The sequence below is a fragment of the Papio anubis genome, chromosome 8 (assembly GCF_008728515.1).
Source record: "Papio anubis isolate 15944 chromosome 8, Panubis1.0, whole genome shotgun sequence".
NCBI classification, from domain to species: Eukaryota; Metazoa; Chordata; class Mammalia; order Primates; family Cercopithecidae; genus Papio; species Papio anubis.
In genome coordinates this window covers 86,746,989-86,763,672 of record NC_044983.1, presented here as the reverse complement: position 1 = coordinate 86,763,672, position 16,684 = coordinate 86,746,989, and the positions used below count along the sequence as shown (strand labels likewise).

The 16,684-nt window shown below is 37.8% G+C and overlaps 1 protein-coding gene across 4 annotated transcripts in view; it reads right to left on the bottom strand.

Annotated features, from left to right (window-relative positions):
- Window positions 1-16,684, bottom strand: part of SLC26A7 (solute carrier family 26 member 7) — a 150,609-nt gene that overhangs the window by 97,431 nt on the left and 36,494 nt on the right. For 3 of the 4 annotated variants that reach the window (XM_017962164.3, XM_031669668.1, XM_031669667.1), the window contains 2 exons: window positions 6,864-6,974; window positions 705-877 (listed from right to left, as the gene is read on the bottom strand). In XM_017962164.3, the coding sequence (XP_017817653.2) occupies window positions 705-877; window positions 6,864-6,974 (284 nt within the window). The remainder of the gene's footprint in view (window positions 1-704; window positions 878-6,863; window positions 6,975-16,684) is intronic. The other variant, XM_031669666.1, reaches the window with a different exon arrangement.

The following is a 16,684-nucleotide window of genomic DNA, read 5'->3' as shown; positions in this document are numbered from 1 at the left end:
ATTCAGTTGACCACAAGAGAGTAAGTGAAAATGGCTATCAAACAGGCAATTCCATATCTAATATTCAGTGCCTGTCTACATTTATTTTATAGTCACCTCTGGGCTTTCTAATTTTGACGACTGATTAGAAACATCAAATTACATATTCTGATATTTTGAAGAAATAGACTGTAGCAATCTTGGCAGCAACATGATGCTGGTGGTACAGATCTGAGTCCAGTGACCTCAGATCAGCAAACATATGACATAAACCAAGTACCATTTGTTACTGTGGAGGCAACAACATCATAAAATCTGAAAACTGGAAAGGACACTAGAGATCTGGTGACATCTCCTTCCCATTGTAGGAATTTTTCCTATAACCTTCCCTTATAGTGATGACCTAGTCACTATGTGGACACAGGGATTGCCTCATTTCCTTACAAGGAAGCTCATTTCATTTTCTAAAACATTTTTTAGAAAGTTCATTCTTAAAAGACCAAAAACTGTTCCTGTGTAACTTCAATTTATTGATTCTAGTTCATTCATTCAACCAGCATTTATACAGTAATGACTCTAAACAGCATTTCCATCATGATAAAACACATCAGGCCTTTATCCATCTGGAAAGACAAACTCATGAACAAGAATAAAAATAAAACACCAATTGCCTTCCCTTTGCTGCTGTGTCCCTTTCTTTGTGCTCAAGTGTCAGTATCACTTACCTGAATCACACCTCCCAAGAAGGAAACTGCTACAGCAACGTGGATCCTTTGCATTTCAAAGTCGGATAAGCCCATCACGCTTGTGTTACTCGGTGTGGTGAGATTCTGGATGTTCTGAGGGACAATCCGTTCCACGGCATTGGCTGATATCAAAGATGTCAAGGCAAAGGTGCCTGAAACCAAGTGGTGTGGGGAATCTTCTGTTAGTAATTCAGTTAAAAGACTCAATAAAAATTGTGGGATTCTGTCATTAAAGTTGAAGCTACATTGTGAAACCAAACAAATCTGTTAGAAACACTTTCCTCTCCTCTGTGCCCTTGCTTCTCCACTCTTCACCTCTCTCCATGGATGAAATAGAAACTTACCTCCACATACGCTTATTCATTCAACCTACAGCCACTCATCTGTTTGTATTCTCACCTGGCTCAGACATTTTCCCACCTCTCTGCAGACTGGCATAAAGAACGTCCTGGGACAGGAAATAAGATGACGGTCTGGATTTAAATTCAACTCTCAATTTACAAATAATGTAACCTAAAGCACATTACACTGGATATAAATGGTCTCATCCATAAAGTGGGAGTACTAATACCTACATTTCAGGGTCTAAGGGGAGTATAAATGAGATGATAGGTATGAAAACCTCAGTAAATTCAGCCTTTTCCCTGAAATGTTTGCTTCTTCATTCTACCTGTGCAAATCCTACTTGTTTTTCAAGGTCTGGCTCAAATCCCATATATAATAAGGATTCATCCCAGATCTTTCCAACTAGGCTTAATCTTTCCACCCTCTGTGGTCTCATAGCAGAGCATATTTTTATTATCATATAACAACGTATTGTGGCCCATAAAATAATTAAACATACCATTTCTGTCTACTGTTTTTAGATTAGGCTTAGGGGTATTCCCCAAGAATTGCCATGGCCTTGCACATGTATGGGACGATTTTCAGTGTGTTCCCCTGTTCCTGCCAAGAGTTCTGAACCCTTCATCTTGGCACAGCATGCCTGAGAATGCAGCCTTGTGAACATGGAAATGCTGATTCTCTCAAAGAGGGATTGGCAAATTTGGGTTATAGAAATAAACTGCAGCATTGTGCAAACATTTACTCTCATTACTTCAAGATCTTACTTTGCTTCAGGTCATAAGTGAGACTTCGTGAAAAGGGCCTGTTCAACATGTAGACATCCCAACACAAACCATGCACAAAACAGCATAAGGCAAGTGAGACATGAGTCAAACAGAAACAGGTCTCATTGGAAATTCAACACAGCCAATCCTTGGTTTTACTAGATAAGAGAGGCGGTACCTGCTATGGATTCAGAAAAACACGATGATTGTGGCCTCCAAAAAACTTGGCCTAAAATCCCAGAACTGTCACCTCAATCTTTTTGTCTATTAACAGCATTTCTCACCCAATGGGATTGTTATGAGGCTTAAATAATGTAATATAGCACATATCACAGAAGATGACATGTAGTTAACCCCTGATAAATGGTAGCTATTCATATAATTATTAATAAGACTAAAGTCAGCATGCTCTGTTATGGTCTATATTGTATGCTTTTCTCTGTTCCATAGAGTTGGTGGTACATAAATACAGACAACAGATTGAATAACATTCTCTTAATGAGATAAGTCATTCTCAATAAATCATCAATAAATCATGACCACTGTCCTTATCATAGAGTACTAAATGAAGAGTACATCAAGAAACTAATGTAATACACCTGATTTTTAGAAATAAGATTCTAGCACCCAGGATGGGAAATACCAAGTAGAGAACATTCACTATAGAATCTGGTCTTGATAGGACATATTTCTGAGGGTATGTTACAACACGATGCTCCAGAGATCAAATCAGATACTTCTGAGAGTAAAGGAGTTTGTCTTTTGATGTTTAAATCTCCTAGAGCACAGAGCAAAATGTTTTGTACAAAAGCCACTGAACAAATGACTACAGAATTTTTTTAAAACATATAGACGAGTTAATTTTTTATTTTAGACCTGTTTTTCCTGGGATTTGGAGGAAGATGGGAGGGAATCAAATGGTAAAAGAGAAAGCCATCTAAAAGGCTTTGTTAGGCGAACAAAAGGAAGTTTCATCTGTGTGTGAGTCAATTTCAAGAACACCTCCAGACAGAGGACTTGCCAGCAATGGGTACAGCAATGGCGAGGACATGTCCACACCAGTATGGACATGGGAGTACTGCCTCTTCAGCAAGGATAATGCTTTGCTGTTTCTGAGGTAGTGAAGGACAATCAAGGGAAGTGGGACTGCCAGTGAATATGTGTGGCTGTTGTGGATGACATTCTATATTATCTATATACAGGTCTCCCCTTTGTCTTTGTCTCCTCCCTACTAATTCTCTATTCTTGCCTCATTTGCTCAACTTTTTACCCTGGTTAGGCTTTCAGCCTATTAGTGGTACCCTCATATACCACTACTTCTACCTGATAGCTCAATAGTACTGTGGGTCACAGGGTCTCATAGGAAGTGACTATGAGCCCTAGAGTTAAACAGACCCAAGTTCGAATCCCAGTTCTACTTAATATGAACCTGTGATCCTGGTAAGTTACCCAACCTCTCTCAGCTTCCTTATTTGTAAAATGATGGTAAAATAGCTAGTTACAAAATTTTGGTAGAGAATAAATGAGATTTCGTATTTTAAAAAACACTACCCCAAGTCCTATCATATTGTAATCTATCAGTAAATAACTGTTTATTTTTTTCTTCTGAAAAGTACCTTATACAGTCTTCACAATAGCCTCTCTAAATTGTTAAACTTTGCTCTTTAAATAAATTTCCCTAATTTAGAGAAAGTTTAAGATTATCCTACCAATTGTCACATATTGGTTCTGTACAGTAATGCTGTTTCTATTGGATTAATATCCAGACTTTTGACTCTTGTGTATTTATTCCAATATATGTTCTTTGCAAGCCACAAAAAGTAATCAATGGATTTATGACTTTTTTTAAAAAAACCATTTTACATTAAAATAAGAAAGTTCACATTGTTGAGCAAAACAGCATGTTTCACATCTTTATACTCTGATTTTATGAATAGTTTACTTTTAAAGATGTCTTTAACATAATTTATTATTGTATTTAGTAAGTCAGCATTGCATTCCAGCCACCTAAATTGAAGGCAAAATCCCAAATAAAGCGATTCTTCTTCAAGAAAGTGACATCAATATCTTAATAATACTGTGGAAGTGGGATGCATATGCATCAAAATTAAATTATTTAAAAGAGAAGTATGTTCTGTATATTAATTTGCAGGAACTTATTGGTGACACTCAGTCCATATGTCCAAGATTTAAAGGAACGTCAAAAAATAATTAGTTTGTCTATTTTCCCTGATGTATATATGTTGCAAAATAAGGGAAAATTATCATTTATTTTTTAGTGACCCAAAGAATCCTAAATACTGGGATAAAAAACAAACAAGAAGGTCTAACTGGCTGTCTTTGGTGAAGTACAAATGAGGAAATAAAATGTCTTTAGCATTATTGTGTCGTAGCCCATTTGACTTAACAGAAGGGAAATCAGAATTAGTCTCTGGCTTTAATGTTGAATGACTACAGTTAAGGCTGTAAATTTTGTATATTTTGAAATGCATATTATTTATCAAGTAGACTATAAGATTCTGATAGCTGTTCATAATTTGTTAAATACAGACTCTTATGTAAATGGTAATTTCAAAATAATGCATGAAATATCTGTAAAATGTTTACACTGATTTCTTAGGACATAGAACATTTTGTGTAAGTGTGTACTTAAGTATGTTCAAATTGTGTATTTTTGTTTTCTTAAAGCAATTACATTGTATTGGACAAACTTGTTTTGCCTTTTTCTTTTATCTTGGGTTTCACAGAGAAAATGTTTTTAGAGGTCAGTATTAAAACAATCTATTTATTGCTAAGAATATATATATTTAAATGTTTTCAAAAATGAAAACAAATTGTTAGGAAATTAGGGAACAAGATAATCGAAAAAATAGGCTTTAATAATTTATAATTAATTATTGTGCTTTTCTCTTTTTTGCATCAATACAAAAGAAAAGCTTATTCTTGAACAGTGGGTTGTAAAGTTAAAAGCTTGTGCTTTAGATTTGGTCACACCTGGGTTGTAATCCATGCACCTGTGACTTTTAATCTGTGATCTCACAGAAACTTTCTGAATTTTAGTGTTTTCTTTTCATCTGCAATGTAAAGGTAATAATCTCTATTTAAAAGGCTTCTGCTAGAACAAAACAAAATAACATATGTAAAGCTCTTAATAAAGCACCTAATAAATAGAACATCCATGGCTCTCAAACTTAAATATATCTACACACATGAATATGCATAAACATATAAATACATATATATACTATAATATGTTACCTACAGATTACATGTATAAATAAAACAGAGACCTTATGAAAATGCTGACTCTGATTCAGTAGGCCTGGCATAGAAATAAAGGCTTTGCACTTTTAACAAGCTCCCACATAATGCTGAACCTACTGGTTCATGAGCCACACTTTAGGCAGCAATGTTGTAAGTGATTGATAAATGTTGGTCCTTCCCTCATAACAAAATTAATTGATCTAAAAAGCCAAATCTACATAAATAAAATGTTATGTTAACAGAAAATATATGTATCAATGTGGTAGGCAGAATTATGACCTCTCAAATATGTTCACATCTTAATCCCCAGAACCTCTGAATGTGTTATGCCATATGGTAAGAGAGAATTAACATTGCAGATAAAATTAAAGTTGCTAAGCAGCTAATCTTAATATAAGAAGAGTATCCTGGATTATGCAGGTGTGCCCAATGTAATCACAAGGGTCCTTTGAACATGGAAAATGGAGGCAAAAAATCAGAGTCAAAGAGAATTTGAAGATGCAATACTGCTGGCTTTGAAGATGGTTGAACGGTCCATGAGCCAAAGAATGCAGGGAGCCTCTAGAAACTAGAAAAGTCAAGAAAATGGATTGCCCTTGAGCCCCCAAGAAAGAAACGCAGCTCTGCTGACCCCTTATTTTTAACCCTGTGAATATCATTTCAGTCTTCCAAGCTCCAAACTGTAGAATAATACCTGTATTTTGTTTTAAAGACCAAACTTACAGTAATTTGTTACAGCAGCAACAGGAAACTGATACAATCAATAATGCAAATTGACCATTGAAGAAATGGTCATGAAATGTTATTACTCAGAGGCTGAGATCACAGAATCCCCAAATAAATAGAAATGTCTCTATAGATATTTCTAGTTAAAATTATTTTATGATTTCCTAAGTAGTTAAGACTAAGATACCATTTTGTAATAGTAATAGCTAACTTTATTAAATCTTATTATATATCAAGTACTAAATTAGACACTGTATGTCAATTATCTAGTTCTTACTATAATCATTAGAATTTGGAAGGTAATTTTACTATCAAGAAAGCTGCAATGGAGCTTAAATTTTTGCCTAAGACCATGTAAATAGCAAACAACAAATAAGGCATGTACCCAGGTTTATCTAATACCAAATCACCATTCATATTTTATTTGGTAATATAGAGGTAGGTAAGGTAAGAGTTACACCAAGTAAACAGCATTGCATAAACTAGCCTGGAATAAACCTAAAATATCATCATTTAGTCCACATATCAAATACATGTAAAATATTTTTCACTGTTTTTTGAGTAGCTAAATTTTTCTCTCATTTCATTGTAAATTCATAACATTTCTCTTCTTATTTTTATTTTTATTTATTTATTTTTTTGAGACAGAGTCTTACTCTGTCACTCAGCCTGGAGTGCAGTGGTGCTATCTCGGTTCACTGTGACCTCTGCCTCCTAAGTTCAAGCGGTTCTCCTGCCTCAGCCTCCCGAGTAGCTGGGACTACAGGCGCGTACTACCATGCCTTATTTCCCTTCTTTTGTGGAATCTTTGCAACTCAAAAATGCAAAGAATCCTTAGCAATAACCTTGGCTATACAGTAATATAGCAATAAACCACAGAGTATATTGACTATCTGATGTGTGGAGAGTAAATATCTTGCTCTAATATTTGCTGAGGTTTTCAGCAGTGATGTTAACACTACTAAGGAGATATAATCAGTAATAACCACTAAGTCTCTTTTGTGAGTAATATTAGAAGGATAAACATAGGAATTATTACCTGTGGCAACATGACGTCCCATTCCAAATATGGCATAAATTATGGCAGGAAACAGAGACCCATATAAACCAAACACTGGGTGCACAGATGAGAGAACAGCAAAGGCCAATCCTGTGAAGAAGACTAGGGTAATTAGAACCAGCTTATAACCCCAAGACACAGTCTGTTACACAATAGAATAGGTGTTAGTTTACTTATAGACAAAATGAATCATACTTTATTCTACTTGCTCAACAAGAGACTAGCATTATTGCCCTAAATAAAAGAAAATTCCCTCCTTAATTCATTTTTTTAATTCCAAAAACCATTATTTTTGGACGAATGCTTTTTCCTTTGATTGCAGAGATGTCTACAAAAAAAAAAAAAAAAAAACCGGGGTTCAGAGAGTCTTCCTGTTAAATGGTAGGTTTGACAGTGACATTGTAAAATATCTCCAGGCACATTAAAATTTTAGAAGCATTTCACATATATAATTTTATTTGCACAATAGCATCTGTAAGATAGGCGAGACTAGAAGCTTTACTCCTGACAGATGAGAAGCCTGAAATGGAATGGGAACTAGGGCTGGAAAAAATGGATGCATACTCAACATTGGCTGGTTGGCCAGATGCACAGCCAGCCTGGGACTGTGTGTCACAGAGGTAGGGCCGATGTATAAACTCATGTGCTTCCCAACTAACTGGACCTTGGCTTATATTTCAGGTACAGTGTCTGAGTGGAAAAACAAATAAACTTTTCTTATTCAAGGAGTAAGAAATAATTCACAACTGTTCATTTTTATTCCTTGTAGATACTATTGCCTACAGAGTTGTTATGAAACATGCACATAGAAAATGTTCTTAGACATGTCTTAATGACCACTGATGGTTTAAATGTGACCAAAATATCTATGAGTATGGGTTCATAAAATTATCTGGATTGTGGCTGGTCCTTGGAACGACAAATTCATTCAAACGTTTCAGTTAAATTGGGCATAAAGGACTTTACATATTACAAAGGCACTCGAGAATGGAGGAGGCATTAGATTCTGGAGTCTCTGAATATGAGGCCAGGTAATTATTCACACCATAAAGCTTGGCTGATTCTAATATCAATAATTTTTACTGTTGAACTTTTACCATTTTTAAATTAAATGAAATCCCCTTCTTTTTTTTTTTAAATTTATTTATTATTATTATTATACTTTAAGTTGTAGGGTACATGTGCATAACGTGCAGGTTTGTTACATATGTATACTTGTGCCATGTTGGTGTGCTGCACCCATCAACTCGTCATTTACATCAGGTATAACTCCCAATGCAATCCCTCCCCCCTCCCACCTCCCCATGATAGGCCCCGGTGTGTGATGTTCCCCTTCCTGAGTCCAAGTGATCTCATTGTTCAGTTCCCACCTATGAGTGAGAACATGCGGTATTTGCTGTTCTGTTCTTGTGATAGTTTGCTAAGAATGATGGTTTCCAGCTGCATCCATGTCCCTACAAAGGACACAAACTCATCCTTTTTTATGGCTGCATAGTATTCCATGGTGTATATGTGCCACATTTTCTTAATCCAGTCTGTCACTGATGGATATTTGGGTTGATTCCAAGTCTTTGCTATTGTGAATAGTGCTGCAATAAACATACATGTGCATGTGTCTTTATAGCAGCATAATTTATAATCCTTTGTGTATATACCCAGTAATGGGATGGCTGGGTCATATGGTACATCTAGTTCTAGATCCTTGAGGAATCACCATACTGTTTTCCATAATGGTTGAACTAGTTTACAATCCCACCAACAGTGTAAAAGTGTTCCTATTTCTCCACATCCTCTCCAGCACCTGTTGTTTCCTGACTTTTTAATGATCACCATTCTAACTGGTGTGAGATGGTATCTCATTGTGGTTTTGATTTGCATTTCTCTGATGGCCAGTGATGATGAGCATTTTTTCATATGTCTGTTGGCTGTATGAATGTCTTCTTTTGAGAAATGTCTGTTCATATCCTTTGCCCACTTTTTGATGGGGTTGTTTGTTTTTTTCTTGTAAATTTGTTTGAGTTCTTTGTAGGTTCTGGATATTAGCCCTTTGTCAGATGAGTAGATTGCAAAAATTTTCTCCCATTCTGTAGGTTGCCTGTTCACTCTGATGGTAGTTTCTTTTGCTGTGCAGAAGCTCTTTAGTTTAATTAGATCCCATTTGTCAATTTTGGCTTTTGCTGCCGTTGCTTTTGGTGTTTTAGACATGAAGTCTTTGCCCATGCCTATGTCCTGAATGGTACTACCTAGGTTTTCCTCTAGGATTTTTATGGTATTAGGTCTAACATTTAAGTCTCTAATCCATCTTGAATTAATTTTCGTATAAGGAGTAAGGAAAGGATCCAGTTTCAGCTTTCTACTTATGGCTAGCCAATTTTCCCAGCACCATTTATTAAATAGGGAATCCTTTCCCCATTTCTTGTTTTTCTCAGGTTTGTCAAAGATCAGATGGCTGTAGATGTGTGGTATTATTTCTGAGGACTCTGTTCTGTTCCATTGGTCTATATCTCTGTTTTGGTACCAGTACCATGCTGTTTTGGTTACTGTAGCCTTGTAGTATAGTTTGAAGTCAGGTAGCGTGATGCCTCCAGCTTTGTTCTTTTGACTTAGGATTGTCTTGGAGATGCGGGCTCTTTTTTGGTTCCATATGAACTTTAAAGCAGTTTTTGCCAATTCTGTGAAGAAACTCATTGGTAGCTTGATGGGGATGGCATTGAATCTATAAATTACCTTGGGCAGTATGGCCATTTTCACGATATTGATTCTTCCTATCCATGAGCATGGTATGTTCTTCCATTTGTTTGTGTCCTCTTTTATTTCACTGAGCAGTGGTTTGTAGTTCTCCTTGAAGAGGTCCTTTACATCCCTTGTAAGTTGGATTCCTAGGTATTTTATTCTTTTTGAAGCAATTGTGAATGGAAGTTCATTCCTGATTTGGCTCTCTGTCTGTTACTGGTGTATAAGAATGCTTGTGATTTTTGCACATTAATTTTGTATCCTGAGACTTTGCTGAAGTTGCTTATCAGCTTAAGGAGATTTTGGGCTGAGACAATGGGGTTTTCTAAATATACAATCATGTCATCTGCAAACAGGGACAATTTGACTTCTTCTTTTCCTAACTGAATACCCTTTATTTCTTTCTCTTGCCTAATTGCCCTAGCCAGAACTTCCAACACTATGTTGAATAGGAGTGGTGAGAGAGGGCATCCCTGTCTTGTGCCAGTTTTCAAAGGGAATTTTTCCAGTTTTTGCCCATTCAGTATGATATTGGCTGTGGGTTTGTCATAAATAGCTCTTATTATTTTGAGGTACGTTCCATCAATACCGAATTTATTGAGCGTTTTTAGCATGAAGGGCTGTTGAATTTTGTCAAAAGCATTTTCTGCATCTATTCAGATAATCATGTGGTTCTTGTCTTTGGTTCTGTTTATATGCTGGATTATGTTCATTGATTTGCAAATGTTGAACCAGCCTTGCATCCCAGGGATGAAGCCCACTTGATCATGGTGGATAAGCTTTTTGATGTGTTGTTGAATCCGGTTTGCCAGTATTTTATTGAGGATTTTTGCATCGATGTTCATCAGGGATATTGGTCTAAAATTCTCTTTTTTTGTTGTGTCTCTGCCAGGCTTTGGTATCAGGATGATGTTGGCCTCATAAAATGAGTTAGGGAGGATTCCCTCTTTTTCTATTGATTGGAATAGTTTCAGAAGGAATGGTACCAACTCCTCCTTACCTCTGGAAGAATTCAGCTGTGAATCCATCTGGTCCTGGACTTTTCTTGGTTGGTAGGCTATTAATTATTGCCTCAATTTCAGAGCCAGCTATTGGTCTATTCAGGGATTCAACTTCTTCCTGGTTTAGTCTTGGAAGAGTGTAAGTATCCAGGAAATTATCCATTTCTTCTAGATTTTCCAGTTTATTTGCATAGAGGTGTTTATAGTATTCTCTGATGGTAGTTTGTATTTCTGTGGGGTCGGTGGTGATATCCCCTTTATCATTTTTAATTGCGTCGATTTGATTCTTCTCTCTTTTCTTCTTTATTAGTCTTGCTAGTGGTCTGTCAATTTTGTTGATCTTTTCAAAAAACCAACTCCTGGATTCATTGATTTTTTGGAGGGTTTTTTGTGTCTCTATCTCCTTCAGTTCTGCTCTGATCTTAGTTATTTCTTGCCTTCTGCTAGCTTTCGAATGTGTTTGCTCTTGCTTCTCTAGTTCTTTTAATTGCGATGTTAGAGTGTCAATTTTAGATCTTTCCTGCTTTCTCTTGTGGGCATTTAGTGCTATAAATTTCCCTCTACACACTGCTTTAAATATGTCCCAGAGATTCTGGTATGTTGTATCTCTGTTCTCATTGGTTTCAAAGAACATCTTTATTTCTGCCTTCATTTCGTGATGTACCCAGTAGTCATTCAGGAGCAGGTTGTTCAGTTTCCATGTAATTGAGCGGTTTTGATTGAGTTTCTAGTCCTGAGTTCTAGTTTGATTGCACTGTGGTCTGAGAGACAGTTTGTTATAATTTCTGTTCTTGTACATTTGCTGAGGAGTGCTTTACTTCCAATTATGTGGTCAATTTTGGAGTAAGTACGATGTGGTGCTGAGAAGAATGTATATTCTGTTGATTTGGGTTGGAGAGTTCTATAGATGTCTATTAGGTCTGCTTGCTGCAGAAATGAGTTCAATTCCTGGATATCCTTGTTAACTTTCTGTCTCGTTGATCTGTCTAATGTTGACAGTGGAGTGTTGAAGTCTCCCATTATTATTGTATGGGAGTCTAAGTCTCTTTGTAAGTCTCTAAGGACTTGCTTTATGAATCTGGGTGCTCCTGTATTGGGTGCATATATATTTAGGATAGTTAGCTCTTCCTGTTGAATTGATCCCTTTACCATTATGTAATGGCCTTCTTTGTCTCTTTTGATCTTTGATGGTTTAAAGTCTGTTTTATCAGAGACTAGTATTGCAACCCCTGCCTTTTTTTGTTCTCCATTTGCTTGGTAAATCTTCCTCCATCCCTTTATTTTGAGCCTATGTATGTCTCTGCGTGTGAGATGGGTCTCCTGAATACAGCAGACTGATGGGTCTTGACTCTTTATCCAGTTTGCCAGTCTGTGTCTTTTAATTGGAGCATTTAGTCCATTTACATTTAAGGTTAATATTGTTATGTGTGAACTTGATCCTGCCATTATGATATTAACTGGTTATTTTGCTCGTTAGTTGATGCAGTTTCTTCCTAGCCTCGATGGTCTTTACATTTTGGCATGTTTTTGCAATGGCTGGTACCGGTTGTTCCTTTCCATGTTGAGTGCTTCCTTCAGGGTCTCTTGTAAGGCAGGCCTAGTGGTGACAAAATCTCTAAGCATTTGCTTATCTGTAAAGGATTTTATTTCTCCTTCACTTATGAAACTTAGTTTGGCTGGATATGAAATTCTGGGTTTAAAATTCTTTTCTTTAAGAATGTTGAATATTGGCCCCCACTCTCTTCTGGCTTGGAGAGTTTCTGCCGAGAGATCTGCTGTGAGTCTGATGGGCTTCCCTTTGTGGGTAACCCGACCTTTCTCTCTGGCTGCCCTTAAGATTTTTTCCTTCATTTCAACTTTGGTGAATCTGGCAATTATGTGTCTTGGAGTTGCTCTTCTCGAGGAGTATCTTTGTGGCGTTCTCCATATTTCCTGGATTTGAATGTTGGCCTGCCCTACTAGGTTGGGGAAGTTCTCCTGGATGATATCCTGAAGAGTGTTTTCCAACTTGGTTCCATTTTCCCCCTCACTTTCAGGCACCCCAATCAGACGGAGATTTGGTCTTTTTACATAATCCCATACTTCTTGCAGGCTTTGTTCATTTCTTTTTCTTCTTTTTTCTTTTGGTTTCTCTTCTCGCTTCATTTCATTCATTTGATCCTCAATCGCTGATACTCTTTCTTCCAGTTGATCGAGTCGGTTACTGAAGCTTGTGCATTTGTCACGTATTTCTCGTGTCATGCTTTTCATCTCTTTCATTTCGTTTAGGACCTTCTCTGCATTAATTACTCTAGCCATCAATTCTTCCACTTTTTTTTCAAGATTTTTAGTTTCTTTGTGCTGGGTACGTACTTCCTCCTTTAGCTCTGAGAAATTTGATGGACTGAAGCCTTCTTCTCTCATCTCGTCAAAGTCATTCTCTGTCCAGCTTTGATCCGTTGCTGGCGATGAGCTGCGCTCCTTTGCCGGGGGAGATGTGCTCTTATTTTTTGAATTTCCAGCTTTTCTGCCCTGCTTTTTCCCCATCTTTGTGGTTTTATCTGTCTCTGGTCTTTGATGATGGTGATGTACTGATGGGGTTTTGGTGTAGGTGTCCCTCCTGTTTGATAGTTTTCCTTCTAACAGTCAGGACTCTCAGCTGTAGGTCTGTTGGAGATTGCTTGAGGTCCACTCCAGACCCTGTTTGCCTGGGTATCAGCAGCAGAGGCTGCAGAAGATAGAATATTTCTGAACAGCGAGTGTACCTGTCTGATTCTTGCTTTGGAAGCTTCCTCTCAGGGGTGTACTCCACCCTGTGAGGTGTGGGGTGTCAGACTGCCCCTAGTGGGGGATGTCTCCCAGTTAGGCTACTCAGGGGTCAGGGACCCACTTGAGCAGGCAGTCTGTCCCTTCTCAGATCTCAACCTCCGTGTTGGGAGATCCACTGCTCTCTTCAAAGCTGTCAGACAGAGTCGTTTGTGTCTGCAGAGGTTTCTGCTGCTTTGTTGTTGTTGTTGTTGTTGTGTAGCTGTGCCCTGTCCCCAGAGGTGGAGTCTACAGAGACAGGCAGGTTTCCTTGATCTGCTGTGAGCTCCACCCAGTTGGAGCTTCCCAGCAGCTTTGTTTACCTACTTAAGCCTCAGCAATGGCGGGCGCCCCTCCCCCAGCCTCGCTGCTGCCTTGCTGGTAGATCACAGACTGCTGTGGTAGCAATGAGGGAGGCTCCGTGGGCGTGGGACCCTCCCGGCCAGGTGTGGGATATGATCTCCTGGTGTCCCTGTTTGCTTAAAGCGCAGTATTGGGGTGGGAGTTACCCGATTTTCCAGGTGTTGTGTGTCTCAGTTCCCCTGGCTAGGAAAAGGGATTCCCCTCCCCCTTGCGCTTCCCAGGTGAGGCGATGCCTCGCGCTGCTTCAGCTCTCGCTGGTCGGGCTGCAGCAGCTGACCAGCACCGATCTTCCGGCACTCCCCAGTGAGATGAACCCAGTACCTCAGTTGAAAATGCAGAAATCACCGGTCTTCTTTGTCGCTCGCGCTGGGAGTTGGAGACTGGAGCTGTTCCTATTCGTCCATCTTGCTCCGCCCCCCTGAAATCCCCTTCTTAATAAGCTCCGTAGTTATCTTTCAGATATTTTTCAAGCAGTAGAAGCCATTTTTGCTGCATTTAAAATATATGAAAAGTCAACTAATGACCACTCCTTTCTTCTTTTTAAAAACCATCTGGGTTGCTTGTTTGCTGGTAATGTATTCCTATAGGCTGGTGAAAATATGATAAAAGTGATTATAGAAGAGTCAGTGGCAGAGGCTGTTCTAGAATTTCATAAAGTGAGAAGTAGAAAGGATGGTGTTAAGGGGCAGGTCTTGAAGATATGTTAGCATTGGCAGGCTAAATATTCCCCATCTCTACCAAGAAGCACCTTTTGGCATTTTTAGTGCAAGCAACTTTGTAAAATATACTATTTACATCAGCCATATGAAAAGCTAGAAAACAACTTTTTCTCATCCATTTTTCAGAATAAGTTACCTGATAAAAAGTTATCTATTAAGAGACATAAATGCAGAGTGTTCCTGAGTAACAAAATAAATGTAGCCCACATTTTACAAGATCACACAGATCGACTAAATCAGTGGTGGGGAAGAAAGGCATATTGAGCAAAAGCTCCTGGATTAATCATATGGTCACTACATTCTGATAACTGTGGTCAATACTGACAGGATCAAAATTGTTCAGAGGTAGACCCATTTGGCTGCTCTGCTTGCAATAGGTAGATGTAACATAAAGCTGGAAGCGGCTGGATCCTCTTATCTTACCCTGTGAATAGCGTGAATAGCTACCTCCTGTTTATCTGCCTACCTTATTACAATAACACTCATCTCTCTCCGTGTTTACCCCAAATAAAATCCATAACAAACTTAGTTTAAAAGCTGGATTTTCCCAGATCTCATGTTTCTGTCAAATTAAAATGGGAATAATCATGTAAAATATATTTAATTTTTCAACGATCCCTAGACCTGTAAATTAAATACAAAATATCATGTCAGGAGATTCTACTAGAACAACATCCAAGACCAGAAATCATGTAGACATTTCTTTTATCTCGTATTGCACAGATATTGAGCTTTTACTTTAAACAACAATATCATTCACCTTGAATGTAAATCCTCTTCTCTGTTAATGTGTCAATGAACAATGGCCAAAACACAGGAGGAATGAACTAATTCAGATATACAGTACTGTAAAACATCAAGTATCCTTTCCACAAATAAGAACCTCAAGGCCCAAGACCATCCCCCACAGAAGTACCTCAAAAAAAGGAGAGACAGCTGGATAAAGTTTCCTTTTTCTGATTCGTTTATTATGCTGGTTCATGATATAAACTGGATACATAGGCTTTCTCATACATGCACATGTGCACACACATACACACACACTCACGCAAGCTAAAATATGTTAAGTGCCCCCAAAATAGTGAATATCTTAATAAGTCGGTAACAAATTAGCAGAATTATCTCTACTTTCTCTGTAATGAAACATGGCATTCAATTCAAATAAGAGCAAAAATACAACTCTCTAATGCTATTATTTTGGGGAAAAATACTGCAAATGCTGACAGATACTTTTGTAACATAATCTAATTTAGATAAGAGCAAAAGCAACAAAAACAAAAGTATCAAGGAATAGACACAGTGTTAGGCTAAATTGTCACAAAAGAGGATGGCTGAGGGGATGGATGAAATCTTTAGATGGCTGATTATTTTTAGAGGGACAATTATTTAATGGTAATGTAAGGCTGATACAGTCACAAAAGGATGGTCACGAGAAGACTTTGAAATATGTAATTTTTAGGAAAATATACTTTGTAGGTATGATAATGGTTATAGGAGAAGAGATTCTAGATTCCCATATCAAAATCACCAGTAGTCTCAGGGTTTGTGAACACTACCAATCTTTAAAGAAGCCCTTTGTGTGACGCTGAACATTTGCCACCAGTATGCCTTGTCCCTCCAACCCACGCTGTGCTGAGATTGGCTTCCCTAGGCACAGTGCCTGACCCCAGACCAAGAGGGACCATGAAAGCAGGTAAGTAGCCCAATCTCCGGCTCTGCTCCTATTACAATCTTTTGACTGAGATCACTAGAAAGTGACTCAATCACTAGTGATGAGAAAGGGAACTATTTATCACAGAGAAGATTTCTATATTAAGATTCAAATTTTTATTTCAGTTTCAGACTAGTTTATTTATATTTACATGACATTATAGCAAGTGTTCAGAAAACCAAAGAAACACACATGGAGTTTAGAAGTTGAGTAATGTATCCAAAGTTACAAATTGGTGCTAGAATTACACATAGAAAACCCCTCTGTTAGATACTCTATGTTTTGTTGGCCTAGCAGCCTTACCTTTTTATTGTAAGGTCAGACAGCTAGGACTTAGAAGCACTAGTTTTGTTCCCCTCAGATATGAATACAAAACCAACAATATTTTATAGACTATAGCCATTGTATGGAGCTTCAAATATGACCCAGAAAATTAGAGCTAACGCAACTCAGTGGGGCAGCTCTTACAGTAGAATTTACTGCCCTGGA